Raw genomic sequence first — 26,329 nt, forward strand, 5'->3', positions numbered from 1 at the left:
TTCACTTTCCTTTCCTGGCTTTAATCGCAGTTAATACAAAGATTCCAAAAATAGAAAGAGACCGAGACAGTGGCGCCGGCTTCAAGTTTTTTCATTTGAATAAGACAAAAATGTAACAAACAAAAGGAAGTGACCCAAAGCAACCGAAGTCTTTACACCCCTGGCGGGGGGGAGGGAACCCCAGGGCCTTGTGCTCAGTGCACAGACCCCTGCCATGGGAGATGGGGGCACCCCCGCATTACAATGAGGGGGGACCTGAGCAGAGCCTTGGGGTTTAGGGGAACACGACCCCATATGAAAGGCAAATCAGTGAGAGCAGGTGACCATGTACATGCTGAAGGAGGCCTGGGGAAGCCCAGCTCCGAGGCCTTGGCCGGGCTGCATTTTGGGGCTCACCTGCTGCCAGTTGGAGCGTCAGAGGCACGAGACCTTGCCAAAGCATCTGCAGCTAAACTCCCCATCCTCAGGGCTCCCGGCTGCGGCACAAAGGGGTGGGTTGGGATTTCCCACAGCAATGGGCATTTTGGGGTAACTCATCAGAGGCCGTTGAGTCAACAGAAGAGTGGGGCTGGACCGGATGCTGGGTGAGGTCCCCCAGGTGTGTGTGTGTAGGGTAGGGGGAAGAGGCAGGGAGAACAGGTCAGATGCCGTAATCACTGCTGGGAAATTTCTACGATACAGGAGTGTGGTGGTTCCCCCACCTGGGGGGACGGGAAGCAAACAAGGGACCAATTTCACATCCTAGAAGGGGCATTTCAAGCCACATCAGAGGTCAGGGAGGAAGGGTCCTGAGAAGCTCGATTTAAAGAGTCGCATTTCCGAGGAGGGAGGGAATTCGAGGGGGCAGAGGAAACCTGTTTTTATTGTAAGTCGGGGTGTCCCCCAGCCACCCCATCTGTCCCAGTGCTTCACTGCTTGCTGCTGGGCTCCGGGCTGCTCTCCCCTCTACAATGTGCAGAGCTAGAGTCCCCGTGCCCGGCACACACGGGCCTGTTATTAAGATCTCCCCTATAAGGGGGACTCAGACAGCGAGGGGCAGGGGAGACCTGCACAGGGAGGGGGTTTCCATTGGCCCCACTCACTGCACCAGGTTCCTCCGACCCCAAGCCTAGCTGTCTGCCCTGCTCCTTCTAGTCACTCTGACAGGTCCCAGCCCTTCCTAGCTGGGCCTGAGAACAACACCCCCACGAGGGCAAGAAAGGGGTCGGCCTGCCCCAGGGCCCAGCCAGGCACGGGGCCCAGAGCTTTGGTCCCCTGTGACCCACAAAGCTCACAGTGGGGGCCCACCAGGGCAGGCGATGGGGAGGTTAAAGCCAAGTGCCGTGGGCACAGCTGCCTCTGGATCTTGCCCATGGAAGTGAAGCAGGTCAGACCCGGGGGCTGGGCCCAGACAGGGGTGCCCCCTGGCACAGCAGTCACTGGCCTACATCCTAATGGCACTTGATGGTGTAACAGCCCCGCAGAGTCAGTCCTGCTGCCCGGAGGGACTGAGCGCCGGGCCCCAACGCCATGCGGGAAGAGCGACACCCACGGCCCAGCCCTCCCATTAGCCCCCTCAGTGGTCACCCCCCAGGAGAGGTGATGCTGCCTGTGACCCAGTCGACATTTGGCTTGGACGAAGAGCTGGTTCTCTCTGGAAATGCCAAAGTGGAAGGTGCAGCAGGAGGGGGAAGGCAACGAGATGGAAAGGGGTGGCTGCCAATGCCGGAGTGCCAGAAGTGCCCGGAGCAGCCACCGCTCGTTGGGGCGGCCACGGAAATGACAGGCCACAAACTGTATCAGGGCACATTCTGCCGGGCCCTGCGGGGTTGTGTTGTGGAACCGACGAGGAATGCTGGGAGCTCAGCGAGCCGGAGATCAGAGAAAGGGCCCTGTCTCGCCAGGCTGCTCGTGGGAAGTCAAGCTGTGCCGAGAGAAATGGGGAGCCAGCCAGTGGGGTCAGCACAATGCAGACCTTGGGGGGGAGGGAGGGGGCTGGTGCCAAAGTCTCATTTCGCCAAGGGGCTCAGCTCCAATGGGCGTTTCCTGAGGCCACTCGCAGGAGCTATTGAAGCTGAAGATGTCACCACACTGGGACTTCAGTGGGGGGCTTGTCGCACTAAATAGGTGGCTCCAGAGGGGATGTTACGGTCTTCGCCCCGGCAGCCTGCTGGTGGAGGAAGCAGCGCGTTCCCGTCGGCCCCACTCCCCGGATGGAGGGCAGCGGTTAAGGCAGGCCTGTGGGCGTGGTCCCCTAGATGGAGGGTGCTGCTTTGTACTGTAGATGCATGAGTCCAATGTGACCGTCTCCCCGCAGCTCAAACGTGCCCCCCGGCCCCCACTTTGGGCTAAACCAGCTAGGGAGGTGGAGTGTGGCTTTGGTTTAAAGTTACCCGTTAACTCGACATCTCCCCTCTCCTTTGGAGTGGAGTGGCAATTGGTATGAGGCAAGGATCTCTGCTTCACTGGGCACCGGCAACTGTTGGGAGTCACGGGGCCTAGCCGGGGCTGCTCCAGGAACATCCTTCAGAGCAACACTGGCAAGAGGCTGGGATCCAGGCCAGGGAGGAGGAATCAGGTCGGGATGGAGATCCAGCTCCTGGAAGGAGCAGGCTAAGGGACAAGGGAGGATGGAGAGGCTCCCTCAGGATACAAGTCCCCCTGGGCCTGGGCCTCACCAGGGGGGACTGAGGAGTGGGATGCTGACCCCAGACAGGCCTGGCTCCAGCTCCAGCGGCCTCGGGAGATGCATCATGGGGGAGGGAATTACAGGGAATGGGATCAGTGGCTCCAAGTGGGAAGATGAGACTGGGAGGGGGGGATGGCAAAGGCAGGGCTCTGGAGGCTCCGCACTGGAGGGACTAAGATTAGGAGAAAGCCACAGGAAAGGTGTCGCAGCAGCTACCCCGCCGGGCGGAATGCCTCCAGGGGCCAGGGACGCTGGGGCCGGGGCAGCTGGCATTTGCCCTTTGGAGAGCTAGAGCGCCGTCCTCCTGGGAGGCTGGCCGGCTGCTCAGGCAGTTGCTCTCAGAGCAGCACGTGGGGGGAGAGGGGAGGCGTTGGGATGTACAACCCTCCCCACCCCCCATGGCAGGAGTCGCCCAGCCAGGCCCACCCCTCATGTGGAATCCGCTCCCAGCCTGGCCACAGGTGCTGTGCATCAGAGAGGCGAGCGGGGCAGGAAGCAGAGCCCCATTTGCGAGTCGGAGCGTGGGGAGCCCTGCACCCCGCAGTGCAGAGACCCCAGGGCTACCAGGGGATGGGCTCAGACCTGTGCCTGGGGCTACAGAGATTTCCCCGCTCTGCAATCCAACATCCCGCCCTGCGCCCCAGTCCGAGGGGCGACTGGCACTCCCACTGGGGCCCGGGAGTTGACTCCTTGCCCGACCACTTCCTCCCGGCTGCTAGTGAAGGCACTGAGTGAAAGTCCCCTGCAGAAATGGGCTGCCAGGGCACTGGAGGCTCTACGGTGCCCGCAGCTGGCCGAGGCTGGTATAAACATCCTCAGCTTCGCTCAGCTCTTCGAAAACGGGGATGAGGTTGAGCAGCTCCGTATCCGCCATGTCATCAAACCAGGACTGGACGGGCACCTGCAGGGGGGCAAGGAGGGGAGGGGAGGGTCAGCCGGAGCCCCACAGAGAGGCTGGGCTCAGATCCTCAAAGGGGTACGGCTTGTCTCTGCTATGCTCAGCCGTGGCCCGGGGGGCTCACCGCGTTCTCCGGGTGGAAGATGTAGGAGGCCGGCGAGTTGTCCAGGATGAGCGTCTTGTGCAGGTCCCGGCCCAGACGGCTCAGGTCCTTGACGTAGCAGCCCTGGTGGAAGACGCAGGACTCCCGGAAGAGCCGCGCGCGGAACACCCCGCACTTGTCCAGAAGGTCCGTCACCGGGTCGGCGTACTGGCAAGAGCAAGAGAGCGCCCTGTTGTTGAGAGTGGGCTCTGCCGGCACGTGGGGGAAGCGGCTCGGTTCCCCGCCATTCCCCGCAGCCGAGCGCCAGCAGGGAGCGGCTTGGCGAGCTCAGAAGATCCCCCCACGGCCAGGCCAGCAGCACAGAGAACCTCTCCCAACCACGTCCCCTCTGCCTGGCAGCGTGGGGAGCACCCCCCACCCCCGGTTTCCCTTACCTTGGCCAGGCTGGCAGTGAAGAGGACACATTCAAACAGCTCCCCCATTCGCCTCAGGAATTCGTCCACAAAGGGCCTTTTGAGCACGTAGACCTAAGGAGGGGAGGGGCCATCAGCAGGGGGCAGGAGAGACGCTGGGGCAATGCTCGGGCTCCCTGCTTCTGCTGGCAAGCGTGCGGGGGGAGGGCCCCCAGCATTGGCCTGGGGCTTGTTCTCAGGCTGATGGAGCCTGGTGCCCAGCACCGCCGGCCCAAGCTGCCCCTTGGGAACCAGCTGGAGCGGCTCTGGCAGCAGCACAGAGGGGCTGCCCCATGCTCATCGCTGCAGCCCGGGCCCCCTCCCCCAGCCACACCCGTCACCGAACCCAGCCCCGTCGAGTCCATCTTCCTCCGGTGCCAGCAGCCGCCTCCTGAAACAAGTAATCAAGAATAGGCCGTGCTGCCTGGTAACAGCCTATCCTGGATTACTTGAACCGGGCTACGGCCTCCGCAGATCCTTCACGGCTCTGGGGAATGGGGCCTCCTCGCACACAGGACGGGACGGGCCCCGCTCCTGGAACGGATCCTGATCACAGCGCCACCCCCCCCATCAGAGGGACTCACTTACCTGGTGCAAGGTTCCCTCTATCTCCACAGGCACTATGAAGTCAGCATTGTTGATTGGCTGAAGGGGAAAGGAATCAAGGGGTCTGTTAGCACGAGAGCAGCAGAGGGGGTTCCCCAGCGCCCCAGAGGGGCAGCAGGAAACCAGATCAAGAACATGCATGCCATGGCGTCTCCACATGCATCTGGCTCTGTCTGGGGGAAGATGGTGTCAGAGAATTTTGCTTTGGCGGGGGAGGAGCATTGCATGAACAGCCTCTAGGACCCGCTCCAAACCCCAAGTGCTCTGCTGTCCTGCCAGCGGGGCGCAGCAGATCCCGACCTCTGCTGCTGCCCCAGCCCCTCCAAGAACATCTCACGCCTCGTTCCCAGCCCTCGGCACCCACGATGCGTCACCCGTTCATTGGGCATTCACTGGATCTGGGATTAAGTATTCTCCATGGCTAGCAGTGGTTCAGAACCCAGCTCCTGAGAGCCAGATCCACCTGCTCCTGCCCGCAGCACCGTCTCTTCCCACCAGCAGCCTCCCTGGGCCATCCCTCCACCCTACTCCCTGAGCAAGCACGTGGGGTCACCTTAAAGGAGCTGTGCACCAGCGTCTCATCCAGGTCGATCACCACGCAGATCCTGCCCTGGTCCCGCTGAGTCACCTCGGGGAGCAGGCACGTCCCTGGAATCTGCAAGCAGATACACACACAGCTGTCAGAGGGATTCGTGGAGCAGCCTTGGCCCCGGCTCATATTAGGGTCACACGTTGAGTTGCCCCTCCCCAAAGAGGGGCTTCTCCATGGAGATCAGGGCCAGTGGAACTAACTAGCAGACACCTCCCCCACACACACCTTGGAGAAGGCTCCTTATCTCCAGCAGCTCCCCCACCTCACACTGAGTTGGGGTGTCCATCTATGTCCTGACGCTAGAGAGAATTCTTCTGGGGACCAGCAGGGAGACTCTAAACCAGGGGTTCTCAACTGAGGGTCAGGACCCCTCAGGGGGTTGTGAGGTTATTACATGGGGGGGTCACGAGCTGTCAGCCTCCACCCCAAACCCCGCTTTGCCTCCAGCATTTATAATGGTGTTAAAGAAGTTTTAATTTATTGGGGGGACGGGGGTCGCACTCAGACACTTTCTACGTGAAAGGGGTCACCAGTACAAAAGTTTGAGAACCACTGCTCTAAACATCCCTTCCAGATATCTCGGTGATACTGCCTCATGACCCCGAGCCCTGTACAGAATTACTGTCCTCCTTGATCCTCATCTGGACCATCCTGAATTCCCACTGGGAGCAGCCAGGGACTGGGGAGAGACCTCATGCCAAAGCTGCACGGACTGTGGCACATAAGAATGGCCAGACTGGGTCCAACCAATGGCCCAGCTAGCCCAGGATCCTGTCTTCCGACAGTGGCCGGAGCCAGGTGCTTCGGGGGAGTGAACAGAACAGGGCAATTATCAAGTGATCCAGTCCCTGTCGTCCAGTCCCAGGTTCTGGCAGTCAGAGTCATGGGGTTGCATCCCTGCCCATCTTGGCTAATAGCCATCAATGGACCTATCCTCCATGAACGTATGTCGTTCTTTTTTGAACTATGCTTCTGACCTTCACAACACCCTCCGGCAACAAGATGGTGGCGCTAAGAGATTGTGACCTTTATACCTTTTCTCCAGTGGAGGAGCCGTCCCCATCCCACAATGCTCAGTGACGAGTGAGGAACTGGCCTTTGAAGCAAGGGGGAGTAAGGGAATGTTACAGTCTTAAGCTTCTCCACCTTCCCTGGGAAGGCAGTTCACTCTGGGCTGGAGCCAACACCCAAGCAAAATCTACAGGACTCCCACTGATACTGTGGGGTTTGGATCAGGGCCTGTTTCCACAGGAGAAGAAGGGGCAAATGCTGGGGAGATCGGAGCTGGAAATCTCAGCCACCCACACAAATACCCGGCGGCTGCTCAGCACCTACCTGGTAGAACTGGAACTGAAGACACTGCAGCAGATCGGACTACAGCAGGAAAGAAGAGGAGAAACACAGTTATTAGGGTGACAGCCGGCAGCAGAAGAGAGACCGCGTGGCCCCAACTGAGCTGCGGGACTAACCCGCCCCTTAGCCCTCGCCATCCGGGGACAGCACAGAACTCCCCTCCAATCTGCTGCCATGTGCTTACAGCAATTCTCACCTGAGAGAAGGGGAGAGAAATCAGGTAAGAAATAATCAAAGGCTAATGAATATCAGCACAAGCACTGGGTCAACTGGAGAACATGAGAATTAAGACAGATCAAGCAGGGAAGGACTCAGAGACAGAAACTGCAGCAGGTATTTCTCTCTCTCTCTCACACGTTCATGCAGTGGCATAGGGTGACTTGTTTATGGAGAAGGGTCCCAGTGCTGCCACCTGGTGGAACATCCCCATCACAGCGAGTGGGGGTACCCGCATACACACCCGCTCTATGACCTTTGGAGGAGATGGGCGCAACTTTAGGGGGCTGTGCTTGATCAGAGTTCCTTCCATTCATGTCTACAGCAAGGCTACAGCACCAGACTCCCTGACCCTTTGGTTTACTATGATCAATGACGAACAAGCTTTGTTCTTAAGACACAGGCATGTCCGGTGTGTCTGACCCCACGTAGGGGTCTTGAGGGTCAGTAGCCCAGCTCCAGGTCCCCCCGCCCTGCAGCCCCCTTACCTTAGCGATGGTGCTGGGTTCCTCCTTGTGCAGTGCATGCTCCCCACCGCAGCCTGACTGACCAACATTCTGTGCGCGGAGGCAACAGAAAAGGGCCTTGAATATGTTCCGGCCACGAGGTTTCTTGGGAGAAGACTTGGACACCAAGCCTGGAACAAGGGGAGAGAACCACAGCCAAGCATAAGCAGGATGGACACCCGCACAAAGCCAGCTCCCCACGCAGGATACAGACCAACCGCTCGGTATTGCAGGGTCTGGCGGGAGAGATCCAGTCCACCACAACGTGCCTGGGGACCAGCTCAACACAAGAGCTGCAATCAAGGAGGAATATGGGCCCCAAAGGGCAGGACCAGACTGGGAGGAGGGGACAAGTGAGCCCCTGAAAAACGAACCATAGCAGAAATCCAAGCAAAGGACTGTGGGCAAGATTCCTTGAAGGAAGGAGTTGATTCAGCCCAACAGTCCTCACTCATCCATCTGCTAACCCACCACCACGCATCCCTCCCCATTACCCCAGCCTGTGCCAAAGCCGTGAAGGCTACAACTCTCCCAGCCCCAAACTGGGAGGGACCCAGGTCTGCAATGTTGAGCAGCAACCAGAAGGTGGCGCTGCAGACCCACAAGTCCCCAGCACCTTTGAAGTACAGTCATGTCCGGGAGCTGCTGCAGCCAAGGGTGGGGAGTGGAAGGGGAAGCCCCCAGGAGAAGGGGGAGCTGGCAGGCTGGTGCAAGGGGTGAGATAAATAGCCCCTGGCTCAGAGCCAACGGTGGGGAAAACAGCCTGGGGGCATGTTTCACAGCCCCCTAGAGCGATCGTTAGCCAAATGACTGACGGTCACTGAGCCTGGATGGAAGGTGAGCTGGGAACAACACATACTGTAGCCCCCGAGGGGAAATCCAGCCATTCTTGGGCACCAGGCAGTAAAAAAAAAAATCTGCAAGGTTTTTCCCCCAAGAAAACCAGGCAGCTGTTCACAGGGCGGAGAGGCCATCCTGGGCTCTGAGCCGCTGGGCTAGGGAGGAACAGCAGCGTCTCTGGGACCATTGTGCAATTGAGACGCTCTATCCCTCCCTCCCAAAAAGAGTCCAAAAACGAAAGGCCTGATCTCCTCGCTAACGCTGGTGTAAAGCGGTGTAACTTGGCGGGAGTCAGTGCGATCAGACCAGCAGGAGCGGCAAAGCAGGGCTGTAGCCTGCAGTTGGCAGGCCGTGCTCCGTAGCAGCTCCGTAGCCTAGCTCTGGAAACTGCATCCTTCCATCACCATAATCCTGGTGCCATAACTCCACTGCCCCGGGGCACCAAAGGGTCCCTCCCTTGCAACCTCTGGCTCCACTCCCTCCGCTGTCATTTTGCACCCCAGGTTTTGCTCCCCTCCACTCCCACCATATCATCTTGGGCTTTAGAGTCAGATGAGAAGAATTCCCATCACCTTCCATGCCACCTGAGTCACCAGCACTGCATGGGCACCTCCAAGCAACCAGGTTCTAAAGCCCAGCAGCATCCAAGCACAAGTGGCCACCTGGGCATGACAGGACTGAGGGGCCAACTCCAGGCACAGGCCAACTCTTCCAACTCTCCACCACCACTGCTGGTCTCTCTTGAGCATAGGCTGCCCACTAGGCCAAATGTTGTACCACGCACCACGGAGGTGATGTGGGGCTTATCTGCTCTTGGGACCCAAGCCGGGATTTGCACCCAGGGCTCCAGAAGTGCCTGGAATCCTTCAAGGGCGCTGAGCACACGAAGCCCTTTGAGTAAATGTCTTAATGGAGAGTCACCCCTTCCTTATCTGTGCCCCATCTGCCCTGGCATCTCCCTGTCCCAGTGCAGTGTAGGCAGACACAGCCCATGGGCCAGAGGAGCAGGCAGAGAGGCTGGCGAGTTGTAGTGAAACCCATGTGAAGAGACTTCACATCAGCACTGCTGTGCAGCCACCCTGCCTGAAGCCCCAATACATACGGGAAAGCAACACGGCCACAGCAAGGCACAGGGGGCTGAGGGCTAAAGATTCTCCCACCACGAACTCCGCCACCGACTCATTGTGTAGCCTTGGGCAAGTCCCGTCACCAGTCCTGCAACCAGTACCTTCTTCAGGGGGCTGAAAGTGCCTCATGCATCTGCATGCTCACAGCACACAGCCGGGGGTGCCTCGCCTGGCAGGCTTCATCCCTGTCCCATCCTGGAGAGATCTGAGCAGAGTGTCCCCAGGACTGTAACTGGGGAGAGGAACTTGGGGCCAGCAGCAACCCCAACCAAATCAATAATCTGTGTCTAGAGCTCCCTGTGCCGGCTCCTGGCAGCGAGAAAGATCAGGCTGAGTCCCTATCCCGCTACGATAACTGCAGCAGCATTTCCTCTTTCTCTGGCGCCGTGCTCTGGCAGACGAGGTTAAATGGCGTTAATCACCCCAGCTGCACTTGGCGATGGCTCCCCTCCCGAGAGCCCTGGCCTCACACCAAGGGAGCCGTTCTCCGGGTCAGGGTGCAGAAGCTGTAGGACAGCACAGAGGGGGCAACTGGGCAGACAACTGGCTGGCTCCAGAGAGTCTGTAAAACTTTAGTCTTACGGATCACGGGCCAATGGTCTCCTCGCACCAGCCACCTCCCATTTACAGAGACAAATGCAGTGGTTCGCTCCCAATCGTGACAAGAACCATTGCAATGGATGTGCCAGCTAGAAGCAGGGCTGGAACCTCTGGCCACCCCGCCTGAGCCCAACACGCTCAGGGCTGGATCCGTTAATGATAAACCTGCTGTTTGCTTTGCAGACAATCCAAAGGGACAGGCTCTGCGGGGTGCTGGGAGAGCGCTGAGGGAGGTACCAGAGCTCCTGGAGGCAGCAGGAGGCACACAGGGTACGAGGTGGAAACTGACAGGCGCTCTGCCCTTCACGGAGTAGCCTTCAAGGGTGGAACAAAACAGTCCCCACCACCCTGCCCACACACACCCACACACACACACACCCACCCACCCAGCACCTTTCCCGGGCTAAGATTAATTTCTAATGCCTGCTGCATTTCCTCGTTCCTCCCTGGTCAGAGAATCTCTTCACAAGCGGATCTGAAATTTCCTTTTTAAAACGTCCATTTTGGGCTGAAACTCTTTCCCCGTCTCCTTCACAATGTTGAGCTAAGCACTGGGAGGGAGGAAGCACCTTTCACTCCTCCACCAGCTGCAGAAGCTCAACGGCCAAAGCAACCGGCAACCAAGAACCCCCAGGTCACATTCAAACTCAGGTCTCCAGATCAGATGCTCCCAGCCCCATCACTGCATTAACTGCTCTCTGGGGTTTCTCCAAACCCAAACGTGCCAGAAACGTGTCCCTAGGGGAATGAACATTGAGAACGCCCTGCCGAAGAAGATATAGGAACAGAGGATTTGCTATCACAGGAGCCCGTGGGCCCAATGTGTCCAGTATCCCAGCTCCAGTAGTGGCTGCTACTAAATATTTCCTGCCCAGTTACTCCATGCTGAACATTCAGGGCAGGGTAAATTGCCCCCTCAATAAGGAAATCTGATCACCTCTAAAACAAATCAATTGCAAACAAAAAGTAGCCATGAAAATGGAGGAGAAGGCATGGCAGGGGAACCCCAAAGTCCAAGTGCATGTCTACACATGAAAGTTAATCCAGACTAAGGTAGGGTGTGAATATAAAGCAGTACATCAGGAATAGCTATTCTGGAGTAACTCCCCGTGGAGACAAGCCTTAAAAAAATCTCTCTTTAAAGTACGGACTTCAGTGTCCTGTGTCCAGTTGGCTTCACTCTCTCAATCCTGGGGACATTTCAGACCACCCTGGAACCCAATCAGTTCTTTCTCTTCTCCTGCAATTAGCGCCTGACCCATAGATCCACTCCCACCTTGGGGGAATGTTTCCAGGTTGTGGTTTTCTATTTTCACGTTGGGCAGGGGGAAGGAGGCAACTTTCCTGATACTGACTAGCCAATGAGCAGTTCAAGACGCCTTCTCCGCTCTCCAAGCTTTATGCTCATCTTGAACCCTAACATAACCCCACCCAGCTCCCTCTCTGAATTTGCATCTCCATCTGATGCACCAGAAAGCAAGGAGGACAATTGCAGACAGTGAGTCGGCAAGGAGGCTCAAGGGGGGCTTTGTTAGCTGACGATAAAGACAGTATGTGCAAAGTAGGGAGGGGATCCTAAACTTTATTACCTCAATTGGCCTTCCAAATTACCCCTGTTCTCTCAGGACAGCAGCCTGTTCTCTCCAGCAGCCCAACCACTTTGGGAGGTTTCACCCCATGCGCCCATATCTTAAAGAGCAGCAGTCCCAGCATAGCCATCTGCAGTGGTGGCAGAACCTTGCGACAGAGAAAATGGCGAATCCCAAGCTGGGAGCTAGCTGCAGCAAAATCATGGCACCTGCCTGCAGAACCAACCCTCTCAGCTATTGTCCTCTCCCACAGCTTTGCCTGGTCCTTGCCGCTGAGTCGGTAGCCGAGGAAGAGGCATGAGCTGCACACCATGTTTAACGGTGCTATTAGCAAAGTGACAGCGCAGAGCCCGAGAAGCAACTGCAACAGTTGCCTCCTGCAAAAGCTGGCCACAGCAGGACTAGGAGGACAGGCTGGGGCTACTGAGGCAGACAATGACCCAGCTGCATTGCCTAAGGCAGTATGAGCAAGGATTCAAGTTGCTGTCCACGAGGAAGACAGAAGCAGGTGGTAGAGGCACCTGGATACCAGCAAGACTCCACGATGGAAGCACTTGTTAGGTTTTGATTCACTCTCAATGATTCTCCTGCCCAGCCCAGAGAGAGAGAGCGAGCCCCAAGTACCCGCCTCATGGGATTCCTCCCCACACATACATCTCCCACAACGTGGCTCACACGTGCATTCCAGAAACAGCAGGCAAGTTGAGATCAGCTTCCGTGCTGGGTCGGGCTGCCGGGGCAGTACCAAGAGAAGCGTTTTTGCAAGGAGCCCTAGCTTGAGAATGCTCCAAACCATCCCAAAGCACATTAGAAGGTTCCTAAACCAGAAGGGACCACTGTGATCATCTAGTCTGCCCTCTCGTGTAACGCAGGCCATAGGACGCCCCTGAATTCCCTCGTTTACCAGTAATGGAGAATTCACCACAAACCCTGGTAAAATTGTTCCAGTGATTAATTCCCTTCACTGTTAAACAAGTGTCTAGTTTCCCCTCTCAATTTGCTGAGCTTTAACTTCCAGCCATTGGATTCTGTTAGACTTTTGGCTGCCAGATTGAAGAGCCTGTTAGCAAATTTTCATTCCCCCCGTGGGTACTTACGGACTGTGATCAAGCCACCCCTTAACCCTCTCTTTGTTGAGATAAATAGATTGAGCGCCTGATGCTGTGAAGAGGAGAGAGTGATGCAGACCCTGTGTGTCAGGCGCGGGGGTTGCATTACTTTAAAACCAAATTTCCACTATGTGTTAGTCTGTGATCTGACCTCACTGTTGCTAATCGAACACCTCTGTCATATGCAAATTTGTCTAGGGGGTCACCAGTGGCTTGAGAACACATGTATGTGTTTTAAAGGGGGAGAGAGATGGGTAGTGGGTTCCGTAGGGCCAGCTCCCAACCCATGGCATAACAGGGTCAGGGACATAGCTACCATATGGCTCCCAAATAGAGACTCCAGAGCATTTCCAGCATCACTTGGTCCTTTAAGGGCCAAAACACACTAAGTGGAAAATCCTGTATTTCCTACTGTATATGCCAAGGCGCACCAACGTTTGGGGACATGGTGCTGAAAGTCAATGCATGGATGAGCCAGCAGCTCTCAAAATAGCCAAGACTGACGTCAGGTATAGTAACCCAGTTTCCAACGCAGCTCTTGAGAGGGAGAGACAAGCGACAAGGAGCCAGAGGCAAAGGTACATATGGTATCCAACAACTTCTCCTGAGCTAGCACCCTGGGTACCACTGTCACAGGTCCAACACCCAGCAGGGAGCTGGGATGGCTGCTCTCCAAGACAGGCTGCGACGGACCCCTGGTCTCATAAAGGGTGGCAAATCTGTGCCAAGGGAGCCAGGATCAGGGACAGGGAGAGGGGGAGTGAGCTGGAGAGGTTTGAGGGATACCAAGTACCATTCGTGAGAAGAATCCAAAGTCAATGGAGACCTTTTCCTTGGCCACAGCATGGATCACTCCAATTTCTTCTACGATCCAATAAACACCTTTCCCCAAACAGCTCCAGCTCCTCATGGGCTCCCAGCACAGGGCAAGAACGGATCTGGCTTGAAGTTCTCCTCATTGTTTTCCAGGTGGACGTTGCCGGGCAGGTCCCGGAGCTCTCTGCAATAGCAGCAGCCCAGCGCCAGGGAGGCTGGTCTCTGCAGCCCGTGGAACAGAGCAGGTGATGTTTCAGTCTGCCAGCGTGAAATCCCATCAGGCAGGACACTTGGGAGCTGGAGGGCAGGACAGAGCAGCAGCAGCAGCAACTGGTCATAGCAGAGGTTCCTGTCCAGAGAGCTTTGGATGCAAATTGCAGCAACAATGGTTTGGGGGAAGAGATTAAAAAGATTTTGCACTTGGAGATGGAAAAAGAAATTGGACAAGTCACCACAGTGAGAACACCAGCCCCTGCCAATCTGGTATCTCTAGAGCACCCATCACCATAGTATCTTGGCACAGAGGGTGCTGTCATACTGCGGCCTTCATCTCATTTGTCCACCTCAAATGTTACTTTCCGGATCTTCCGTCTCCATGGTGGCAGTTCCAGCCGGATGCTGAAAGCAGTGGAGTGCTCACCACTTCCCTTCCCGAGCCATGCTGTTTGGGGACCCATCATTCAGAGCGGGGTGCGGGAGTAGGTCTTCAAGGTAGCTGCTCCCTTGATTTCCGGGCCTAAGTGCTGAAGGTTAATGAGAGGCAAGAATCCTGGGCTAAGGTAAGGCATGACCGCGGGGAGGGCCAGGCCCAGCCATTGCACAGAGAGCAGAGAGGCGCATCCTGCTGGTGACTGAACTTACCTCAGGAACCAAAGTGCCACCACTCCGTACCCTGGGGGTGGGGGCTTTAGTGTAGCACTCCCACCCAATTGTCCCTGTACATAACCAGACTCACCCTCCTACTTCAGCCCTTGGGGAGCCCATTTCTTGGTGCAACAGGACAGTGATTTACTTCCTATGAGGCACACAAGGGAACCCCCCGTTCTGTCACTCCCCCACATATCATCCCCCCCCCCACCCCACTCCAGGCCCACACTTAATCCATTTGCTGCCAACGCACGAGCAGTTACTCAGTGTCAAAAATACACCAAGCGCATCCTCAGCACGTCTCAGTGACCTGGCCCGGGGCCCCGTAAAGCAGGGTTGCTAGATGGGAGGGACGAGCCTACAGAGTCAGGAAGGGATTGGGATCGTCTCTCTTTGTGGGGTCGGGGGAACTAGCTACTCCTTCTAGGAATCCCAAGTGGAAACTCCCTCTGTCTGGAGCCTGTTCCCAGGGTGAGAAGATCAGGGCAAGGCAGCAGAGAGGGATCGCCTGGGATGAGACGCAGACGGGAGGAAGGGTCTCTGGTTCCTGACAGCTTGCCTGAACGGTGAGGACACTGGCCCAGGAATAAGCAGTGCCAAGGGAAAGCCGACACCCCCTACTCCAGAACATGCGGGATTGCAGTGCTCCAAAGGAGCCGCTGCATCCTTCCTTAGCTTCCTTACTTCCTCTCTCTGCAACTTCACTCCCAAGACAAGCAGTGGGGTCCCAGGTCAGACAGGGGGTGTTGGGGTGCTGCAGAGCAGAAGAGAGGGAAGGGAGGGTTAATCCACAGCGGTAAGGGAGGAGGCCCCAGAGCAGAAAGGAATTATGATAGGTCCCAGAGCAGATGAGCCCTTCAGAGCAGTCAGGGAGCTTCAGGATATGAATTATTCACATGCCAGAGCCCCTATTATATCGTGTCACCACTTCCAAGGGGCTGGCCACTACAAGCACTAAGAGCCCCCTGGACGGGGCAGGAGACCTTTCCCCTTGCACAGATTTTGCAGCTCCCAAGAGGGGGGAGATTTAGAGCTCACAACCAAGGGACCTTCCCTTTGCACCAGGGAGGGGGGGTTAAACAGACCCTAAGCCCACCCTAGCCAAGTGACGGTGCAGCTTCTGAGCTTCAATCGGTTGCAATCCCTCTGATACTTTTCACCCTGAGTCCAGCCCTTGTGACAAGTACCCAGCCCCGCTCCTCAACTCCAGATCCCTTGGCGTGAGCCAGACCCTGAACGTTATTTCAATGCAACTTTTCAGAACAAAGACCAGTCACTCAGTCCTGGCAGCCCACAGCTGCCTCCCGCTGACAGCTTCCTCTCACAGAGGGGATCGTGGAGAGGGAGAGCTAGGGCTATCTGGGGGAGGCGGGTTTCTGTGCTTAGAGGCATCCGCACAGGCATGGTGCTGGGCGTGGTACAAAGGGAGTTGCTTTGCAATAAACCCAGTGTACTCCCTATCCAGGGAATTGTCATTAAGGTGTCAAAGCGAAGAAATTACATGTAAAAAGTACCATTTATTTGTTAAACATCCCAACAGCATCTCCCACCTGCCTCAGGGAGAACTTCCAACTTGTCTCAATCACCTGCATGGCATAAGCGGGGCCAAGGGCACAGGAAGAAGAGAGATGTAAGATCTTAGCAGCATGTTGGCTGTGTGTAGGAGTAAAATATTCAACATCCCACAACAACCCTGCAACACCCACTGAACAAGGAGGCTGGAAACTGGAGATAAATACACAGCTTGACTGATTTCAAGTCACGGAATAAACGCACTTTGGCGTTCTGTGTGCCAAAGTCCATATCCCCTGGGCAGGAGATTATGCCCTGAAACATAATTCAAACCCTTCCATGCAGTTCTGTATGTTTTCTGACACTACTGGAGATGCTCCCAGGACACGCTTGGGGTTTCCTAAACCCAGCCTCTGAAACGAAGGATTTTAGCCCTGTAACTCCCACCCCCAGTGGATGCCGAGGGACAGACAAACCTCAGATGGGCTCAGCCGTTTTTAACACCCACGTCTCTGGCAATGCATGGCACAATCACCTAGACTGCAGATTGGCAACCATCAACACTGAAGTTCAACCACCCCCAAGCAGGTGACTGCGCTTACAGAAGACAGCAGCACATGCTTGTTGGGTTTTGCTTTTTAAAAAAGGCCAGAATAAGTCCAAGTGGATCATCTCCTCAAAATCGTTAGATTAAAAAAAAAAAAAAAAAAAATATACGTTGCTTCTAGCCCTAGCCAAAAAAAAAAAAAAAAAATCATCTCAGGAACCAGTGGACTCCGGAGCGACACATTCACTTCAAACTGCAAAAGTTCACATCTCACTTCAGTGTCATCACTCCCCCAAAACACAGGAACCCCAGGGCTCAGCCCCTGGAACCCCAGGTGAAAGGTTTGATGGACAGCGAAGAGCAGGGCTGGAGCAGAGATGTGGGGCCGGGGGAAACAGCTTTCAGTCACAGGCCATCCGCGTTAAATGAAACCTACTTTCACATGGAGAGTGACCCAGCATCAAGTGATGTCCCAGCCCCTCCCACCCTCCATGCCAGCCTCCACCCAGATTTAGAGAGAAGTTAAATCAGGAGAAGCCATGGCTTTTGCCTGGCACACAGCTGGTCCGGTCCCTATGAATCACAGCTACAGTCACTGGGGCTGAGCAGCTGCCAGTTCAATCATCCACCTAGCACAAGGCAACTGGTGAGGATGAGCCAGGCAGCACAGGCTCTCCCCCAGCTTAAACCTGTTTAGCAAAGGCTAACAGAGCAGAAAGACAGGAATTCCTCCTGGGCTGGGACGTGCAGCATAACCCTCCCCCACCCACCAGCTTGTTCAAAGTCTGATTCACAAGACTTCCTTCTTACACACACTGACAGGAGGAGGTCGGTGGTTGGGCAGGGTGAGTTTCTTCCATTAGGCGCCCAGATGAGCTAATGCTCACAGCCAACGCTCCAGGCCTCAGTCATGTCCCCTGGATCAGATATGATCTCCCACTCCTCCACAAGACAGTGGACGGGTCCCCTTCCTCTATATAATTTCTGTCCAGCCTCGCCTTAAGAGGAGATCACAAAACTGGTTCAATGCTATTTGGGGAGACACTGATGACCCAGGGTTTTTCCAGCTCTGGAAGGTTACACAACGGCCTCTAGGAGCAGCGTGTGAAACTGGGTGAGGAATATGCTCTTCCCCTCCCTATCCCTTTTCCTGAACGTCAGCCACAGTCCGGGAGATGGGCTAGTCTTTCAGGACAACATGCCGTCTCACCCCAGCCCACTAGTTCACAAAGTCTTCCTTGGAACTCAGAGGTGCCCAAAGCCAGAGGAGCAGGGACAAGGATAGCTTCACTAACGGTCGTAAGGCCGAACTGCCTGGTTGGAGATACGCTACAGCAGTCCAGCTCCAGTGTAGACACTAACTATTTTGATGGGAAGGGTTCTTCCATTGGTGTAGGGTAATCCACTGCCCCGAGAAGCAGCAGCAGCAGCTAGGCTGATGGAGGAATTCTTCCATCAACCTCACACAGTCTATGCCAGGGGAAAGGCTGGCACAGCTGCCTCGCTCAGTGAAGAAGCTATGCTTATTAAGTTCCCGTGCAGACCAGCCCTTAGCCAGAGTAAAGAGACACCATGACTGTGACAGATATTTGAAACTGGGATACAGGGCCTTTAAAATCCAAGTCGTATATCTCCCCTTCCTCAGCTGCATTAAGGAGAGAGAAGTCGAGTCAAATTAACTAGTCTGTGACTGAGAACAATTGAGTTTTGGCTGAGCATCCTGGCCAGGATTTGGGGCACCCAGCTCCCATTTGGAGAATCCCAGCCCTTGGTCTCATCTGTGCAGCTGCCATTTATTGTGTCTAAGTCTTGACACACAAGGTCCAGTGGACTGAGCATGAGGCTGGGATCCAGGAACTCCTGGGTTATAATCCCAGAGCACACCAGCTCCCGCTATGGCCTTGGGCAAGTCACCTCTCTGTTCAACAGGGACGATCGCAACTGCCGCGTGAGGAAGGGAAGTGTCAGCGTTAACCTAGTGAGCATTTGCACTATTGAAAAGCGTGATGTAAGTGCTAAGGATTATTAAGTCTTCCAGAGCAAACCAGGGTCTCTCCCAACAAAAGACACTGCTCCTCAGCCCAAGAGCACAGAGGCTGTACCTACATTAATCTTCTTTCTGAATTATTTCCCGTCGCTAATGCGAGTGCAATTTCAAAGGGGGGAAGGAAGGGGAGGGAAAAGCAATAGTGTAGACAAGGCATCAGGGGCCAGTCTGTGTTTTAAACACTGGGTCATCTAAGCCTGTCACTTCACGCCCCTAGGGCATGAAAAACGCTGATGGTCACCCGGAGCCTTCTCTACACTAGCGCTCCCATCAGTTGTGCCACAACAGCACAAAATAACCACCTAGAGAAGGCTCAAGGGAACACAGCCCAAGGCCACTCCAGGTTCTTGAGGGAAGAAACCAGGAGTCACGGTGTGAATGGGGGAGGGAGTCAATCTTGTATTTAAGAGGAAAAGGCCTCTCTGTTCTACAACCAGAGAGCTCTTATCGCACATCCTCTGCAATCCTCCCAAAGGTACCCGAGCCCATGCTGTCCTTGAGCCTCTCACTGCCTATGCAAAGTGCCCTTGTTTATGAGTTAGGTGTAGAAGAGGCCAATTAAGAGCGGTGAAGTGTGACCCTCTTAAACCGCTGGGGCTGGGTTTGCAGATCGAGGTTACGGGGGTGGGGAGCACCATGCTAGATTCCCCATCAGCTCATAGTAATCACTGCCTAATTAATGGGCATCTCTATTAAAAAACAACAATGGCCTTTCACTGCGTTATATCACTGAATCAATACCCAGCGGGTCTTGCTTCTCTAAGGGAAGCACCATTTATGGCGAAGCAGAAGGAAAATCCCAAATTATTTCAAGCATATGACAAGGTGTAAAAGGCAAATCCAATTATAACCCAGAAGCCTCTGCCCAGAGGGACGTTATTCTGTGAGGCTGATGCTATGGTCTAGTTTATACACTCTTTAGCGCAGGAGCGGTCACTTATCACATGTATAGCACTCGGCACAACAGGCCCCAACTTGGTTGTGACTTTTTAAGTGCAGCTGCAATATATATGTCAAACAACAATACATAGCCTATGTTGGAATTTCTGCCACTGACATAGATGCACCAATGCAAACTCCTGGTGTAACCCCCTACCCCCATATACCCTGATGCCCATCACCCTGCAGTGACGCACGTCACATCTACACTAGGGGGCTTACATTGGCATGGCTACATCTGTGGGGAAATCCCAGTGTTGATTCAGAGATTATAATACCAGAAGGAACCATTGTGATGATCTGTAAAACAAGGTTTAAAGGTGTAAGACAAGGTCTAAGGGTGTGGGGATTCACAAGTCCTTGGCCAGATCTATCTTGTCTACTTATATGGCCCTCCTTACCATGATATTCAAGTACCACACACTCTTATCTTCACCGCCACTCCTGAGATAGAGCAGTGCTAGTAGAGGAACTGAGGACAAAGCAACTAAGAGTGGGATCCACAAAGGGAATTAGGTGTTGCAACACTCAACCTCCCGGCGCCTAATTTCTAGGCACCTAGAAATTCACAGGAACAACCCCCACAATCCGCAAAGCCCAAACCAGGCTCCAAAGACAATGAATGGGGAGAGATGGGTGCCTTACGATGGGCAAAGCCAGCATGGTAGGTGGGGAGCCACCTAAGCTAGCCAATGGGAGATATTGATGACGGGGGGGTGGGGGGGAAGTGCTAAGCCTTTGCCCCTTTCGTAGAGATAGGCACCTAAATCCAGGCTGCAAGGAGGCACCTAGCTCTGTTAGCGAGCCATGAATGGGAACCCCTCTCCTGGAGTCCAGCAGCTTAGGCACTGAAGCTGTTTCTTGCCTGCCTCGCATTCACCCGGGATGTGGGAGACCCAGGTTCAATTCCCCCTCTCTGCCAGAGAGGGAGAAGGGAGACACCTGGTCAAATCCTCTCTCTTAGGAGAGTGCTCCAACCACTAAGCTATGGGCTATTTGGAGGGGAGGACTCAATCTCTGTTGCTGAAGCTGTTCCACTGTGGGTAAATAATGAAGGGCAGCTCGCAGTAAGGGGACTGGACCCAAGGTGTCCCACCTCCCAGGGTCTCCCACCTAACCACTGGACTATATATCACTCTCTCTGGCCCAATGACTTAAGTATCTAACCAAAGTGGAACAGCTTTAACAGGAGAGACTAAATCCTGGTCTATGCCTAAACATTGTATTGACTTAGTTACGTCGTTCAGGGCTGTGAACAAATTTCAGGCCTTTTGACCGAACTGTCGCATTCTAACTCACACTGTAGATGCAACTCAGGCAAAGGAAGAATTCTTCCGTCAACCTAGTTACCACCTCTTGGAGAGGTGGATACGCTACACTGATGGGAAAACCCCTTCTTTTGATGTAGGAAGCGTCTACACTACAGCACTAGAGCGACACAGTTGTGCCTCTGTAGTGTAGACATGGCCGCAGGGAGTTCCACATCAGAATACCCCCTAGCTCAGTGGTTAGAGCACTCTCCGGAAAGGTAGGAAATCCCAGGACATAAGCGTCCAGGAGCCTAGAAGACGACACTGGTGTGCCTGCATAAAGGCATCACATAGGCCTCGAGGGAACTGTTATCCTGAAAACTTAGGCACTTGAGCCAGTTTAGGCACCTACAGGGCTCGGCAGGAGTTTTGAGGATCGCAGTGGAGGCAAAACTGGGATTTAGGCATGTAAATCTGGGGTGTAGATGTCTAAGTACCTTTGTGGGTCCCACTTCAGGGTCACAAAGCAAGTCTATGGCAAAGCAGGGAATTGAACCTGGGTCTCCCAAGTCCCCAGCTACCGCTCTAACCACTAGACAATTCTTCTTGATGGATATTTTGGTATTGTGTTCTCTACGCCCCTAGTCCTTCCCAGGCAAATACAGCTATAAATTATAATGGCATTAAGAAACATTTCCAAACTGTAGATCTTCTGCAAAAATCAGCAAGGAGCACATTTTAGTATCAGATTCACGATAAACAAGGTTTTGGTGCCTCTCTTACAACAAATAAAATCAGAGAGAAAAGCTGTTTTGTGGGATTAGGGGAAGAGGGATCAACCAACGCTGCTCCCGATCCATTATTTTGTAAATGGATTGAAAGGGCTGGTTAAAATGCATCTTAAAATGGCCTCACACACCCCAGTCAGTTACCTCCCTGAACACTGCAATTTGCAGTGCATTTTTCAAAACAGAGGAGTCGATACAGCACTTTGCTGTTTGATCTGACTCCAAAAATGGCTGTCACGACCAGAAATCCTGATCCCTTGCAGCAATCAAAATCCAGCTCTGAGAATAACTCAACAGGAAAAGCAATCCCACCCAAACCCACCCAGCCTTTAGGAACACCAACCACCCCGGGGAGGGGGTGGCATGTGTACACCTGGTACTGACCTCAATGGTACCGAAGAAAAGTACTCCCTAAAGACATATGGAAGGAACACATACTTTCCTCCCCGAGAATCTGCTCTGGGAACATTTCAGCACAATTTTTTTTTTTTTTTTTTTGCCTAAAGCAAATCTGTTTGGGAAGTTCCTAGAAATGAGGGGAAAACGCACACACACACACGAAGTCCCAGCACTGCTCACTGAGTTAAACGTTGCAATATTGTGTTCAAACCACAAAGAAACATATAGAAGAGGAGGAAATATGTTTTCTGGCTGGGAAGTTACTGAACATTTAGAGCCAGAGTGGAGAGAGATCCTATAGAAAGGAGAATTTCACTTACACATAAATCACTGTTTCTAAGAAGAGAAAAACCCATTAAAACTTTGCTGTTCTGTAAACATCCCAAAGGTAGCAGGAGCAGCTCCTACTGAGTCAATAAATTATCCTTAACTACAAATCTCACCCACAACCAGTGAGAATGCCTTTTTAAAATTTGTGCCTGTATTTTCAAGATTAAAAAAATTGAGAAAAGACCCCAAAACTCTTCTGCAGAGATTCCAAACCTCTAAAATTTAAGGATCATTTATTTCATCAGACAATTATGGACTTAATGACATTTTTTCTATTAAGTGGTGTTCTTCTAAACGAATTCCAGTAAGAAAGTCAGAGGACTGTCAAACCATCTTCCGTGCTGATCACTGGGGGAAGGACTGGGGTTTGAGGAAAAAACTCAGGTCAAATATCAAGAGGGATCTCTCTACAACTGCAATTGTGAAGGTCCAACAACTAGTTATTTGAAACCTTGCTAATGAATTGCTGAGGGCAAACTCCAAAAGGAAAAAACAAAACACACACACACAGAAGCAGAGAAACCTCCACTTTAAGAGGAATTTACACTGCCAAAAGCCAATGACACAAACTGTTTGTATTGTTCCTATCAAGCAGATAATAGGGAATTCAGACACTAAGGAAATTTCTCTTTGAAGTGGTCATTTGGGGTCCGCAAGAATGATCAGCACACACAACCCATAGGAGCTCAGCAATGGGGAAGGACCCATTTTGTCTGCACTAAACCCAAACTCAGCACTGCTAACAGTACCCCATTGTGCCAGGGTCCAACAGCAAACTGCAAAAAGGGGGGATCCAAAGCCGCATGCACCCCACGCTCAGACTTGCAGTTAATCACTCTCCAAAAAACACACTTGTTCCCACTTCCTTATCAAGATTTAGTTTTACTAGTAAAATACTTAAGAATTATTCTTCTCCTTCACTGTGCCACCCACTGAGACAAAAGGAAAAAGAACACACAGGCCTCCGCACGACCAACTTCCAAATAGAGCCAGCTTGTTTGTTTGCAAGGGATTTCTCCACCCAAATTAGTGTTTCTCTGGGCGACTGCCATGAGCCTCCATTTCCCTGAAACAAGGCAAGCCAGAGTAGCAACTACTAGATGCTGGCACTCAATTAAACCTTTCTGTATCAGCCAGGGCACCAAGAAGAAGGGGGAGGGGTGCCGGGGGAGAACAGAAACGCAAGATCAAAGCCAATGCCACCTCCAAGATCTCTGGCATTCCTGCCAAGAGCTAATCCGTAGGTAGGCCCCAATCAGCTCGAGGGAACGGTGGTAAACAAACTCCCTTCACTCATGGTGGGGAAAAATCTACCGGACTTTTGCACAGTTTGCCAATTTCAAAACACTGGGCACACCCAACATGCATGCAGCTCTCATTTAGGCAGCATAAGAAGTGGCTGGCTCATGGACTGATTGGCTCTTTTGAAAAGAAAAAAGTGAACAGGAGCTGCCAGGTGGCTAGCGCTTTGAAAAAAAATGGCCCCTATTTATTTGCCTAAAAATTGGAGCAAAGCTCTTTTGGAAAACGTGCACCCAACTGTGGATCCTGAGCACTTGCGATGATAGGATTGGAGGGAGATAAATCAACCCCTGAGCCTTTTCAGAGTTCTGGCCCTAGAAGGAATAACACTGCCTCTTTAAGAACATGGAGAAACTGGGAAGAAGGACCTGGAGAAAAACTGAGGCCCCAAATTGACCTGCATGCAATCCCAGAGCATTCAAAAAAAAAAAAAAAAGAGAGACAATTCCATGTTCTGTTGCACACAAACAAACGCATCACCAGGGCAATCAGAAACACCCAATAAACAATGGACTAATTATTCCTGCTCCTCCAGTCACAGCACTTCACTGTCTCTAAGTACAGTTTTGCACAGCTGATTTCAAGATCTCATCCCTCCAAACACCTCCCCCCTCAAAAAAAAAAGCCACCTTACAGGTTTTATTGCTGGTAGATGAAACTAGTAGCTAGTAAAAAACCAAAGTAGAACTGGACTACAGAGCTACCAATAAGGGGCACATTTAAACTGGTTTGTGTTTCCAGCTAGGTTTTCAATACATAAGCCGAAGAGGGATCAATCTTTAAAATCGTAGTGTCCTGCAACTGGCAAAGCCCATTGGGTCAGCCTTGTTTTTTCCATGATGAAACCATGGCACTCTATACTGGGGAGCCTGCAAAGTTAGGAGCCTGTGGCATGGCAAAAGCAGGAGACAGATTGGGATTGAACTGCCCTCACTCCAATCTCCTATACCAGCTAGGAAAACGCCAGGTTTGGGAAAAGGCAGCTTGGAGGTGTCAGTGCAAAGCCACATCCAGTCCCGTAGCCCAACGTGAGAGCGCCCACTTGTAGACAGGGTGACCAGATAGCAAGTGTGAAAAAATTGGGACACTTTTTGTTGGGGGTGGGGGGAAAGAGGAGAAGAGAGAAAGTTTGTCTTATATAGGCAAGGTCTTAATATCAAGACGTCTGGTCACCCTACTTGTGTGCAGGGCAGAACAAACAGCACCTAGTAGGAAGCAATGTAGCTCAAACCTAACGTTTTAAGATCTCAGATGCAAACAAAATAAATCGTTTCAAATGCAAAAAAAATCCAGGCGTTAGGCTCAGCGGAAAGGGGGGGTGGGAGTGGGAACGCATCGGGCTCAGCAGAAAGGGGGGTGGGAGTGGGAAAGCATGGAAGCCCCTGGCATTCCTTCCTCTCCACATAACTAGGATGTTTATGAAAATTCCCCAAATCCCAGCCGCCCAGGACAGAAGAGGAAGGAGGGGAGGGAGCCGATTACACAGACAAAAACAAACCCACCGGCGAGGGGGGAAAGGCAGAAAATCGCAACCACATTTAAGGGTCAAGTGAGGATTTTGCATCTGGGTTGAGTCGCCCCCTTTCAAAGGCTCTTTCTGCAAAAATTAATAAAGGGGGGGAGGGGTGACGGCAGGCGAAGAGCCCCGCATAGCTGCAGAGATGGAAGAGCAAAGCCCCATACACAGGTCGCTAAACATCGCTATTGCACCGAACCCGAGTGGGAAAGGGTGTAAGAGACACCCCCGCCCCAATTACACAGATCAGGAACAGCCCGTTCGCCCCCACGTTGCCTAGATCAGGAGTTAACTCCCCACCATTGCACAGATTGGGGAGGTGGGGGTGAAAGTAGGGGGTGGGGAGAGAGAGATGCCTCCTGTTTCTTATTGCAAAGTTTCTAACTTTCTCTCCCTTACCTTGTTTTGCAAGCACCAGGGCTTCTTCCCTCTGCACTTGGGTGATGATAGAACCGCTTTCCATCTAACAATCCCACAGATCCAGGGGATCCTTTGGGTGGGAGGGGGTTGGGGGAGGGAAGAGGCCCAGGGAGGTGGGGGCGGGGGTGCTGTGTGTAGGAGGTGTGGGGTGGTCCTCAGTTGCAAATGCCCTGGAGTAGGCTGCATGCATGCATGCAAGCCGAGCAGCTGCTCCGGGCTTCTCAGATCGGGTCCAACATGGAGAATCCGGGGCTGGAGCGCAAAAAAAAAAAAAAAAAAAAAAAACCAACCCCCCACACACATACACACACACACACCAAAGGAAATGGGACACAGGCGCAGTTTCCAGGCTCCCCCTCGCTCTTCCATAAACAACCAGCAGCAGCTCCCCAGGCCCCCGAGGCAGGCTGAGCCCGACCTGCGGAGCGCCAACGCCGGGCAAATCACACGGGCGGGGGAGACCCGCCAGCCCAAGGCGGCGCACGAGGAGGGGGGGGACTCGCCCCCCGTTACTTTCTTGCAACGTTCGACGCTTTGTTATTTTGTACCGGTCCGGAGGCGCTCACAGCGCAGGGGAAACCTTGAAACTGCTCCCGGGCTCTCATTGGCCGCCGGGGAAGTGGGCGGCGCTAGAACGCTTACTATGGGCTGTTTACCTAACAAACATTCCAGCCGACCAGGGAGTGGGCAGGGGCGGCCACGCCTCTCGCTCGAGAGGGTGCCTCTGGCTGTGCCCCCTATTTACCCCAAAAAGAAAAGCAGTACGTGGGGCACCTTAGAGACGAACCAATTTATTTGAGCATCAGCTTTCGTGAGCTACATCCGATCAAGTGAGCTGCAGCTCGCGAAAGCTGATGCTCAAATAAATTGGTTCGTCTCTAAGGTGCCACAAGGCCTCCTTTTCTTTTTGCGAATACAGACTAACACAGCTGCTACT

General features: G+C 53.5%; 1 protein-coding gene across 1 annotated transcript; it reads right to left on the reverse strand.

The window, feature by feature from the left end:
- CTDSP2 (CTD small phosphatase 2) lies at nt 1-25,649 on the reverse strand. Its single transcript, XM_077838971.1, has 8 exons — nt 25,372-25,649; nt 7,377-7,525; nt 6,655-6,693; nt 5,281-5,382; nt 4,710-4,766; nt 4,104-4,196; nt 3,691-3,876; nt 1-3,569 (listed from the first exon to the last, which is right to left on the reverse strand). The coding sequence occupies exons 1-8, from the start codon at nt 25,433-25,435 to the stop codon at nt 3,444-3,446; spliced, it is 816 nt and encodes a 271-aa protein (XP_077695097.1). The 5' UTR covers nt 25,436-25,649; the 3' UTR covers nt 1-3,443.
- Between the last annotated feature and the right edge of the window lie 680 nt (nt 25,650-26,329).

This window comes from Eretmochelys imbricata, chromosome 20 (genome assembly GCF_965152235.1).
Source record: "Eretmochelys imbricata isolate rEreImb1 chromosome 20, rEreImb1.hap1, whole genome shotgun sequence".
NCBI lineage: Eukaryota > Metazoa > Chordata > Testudines > Cheloniidae > Eretmochelys > Eretmochelys imbricata.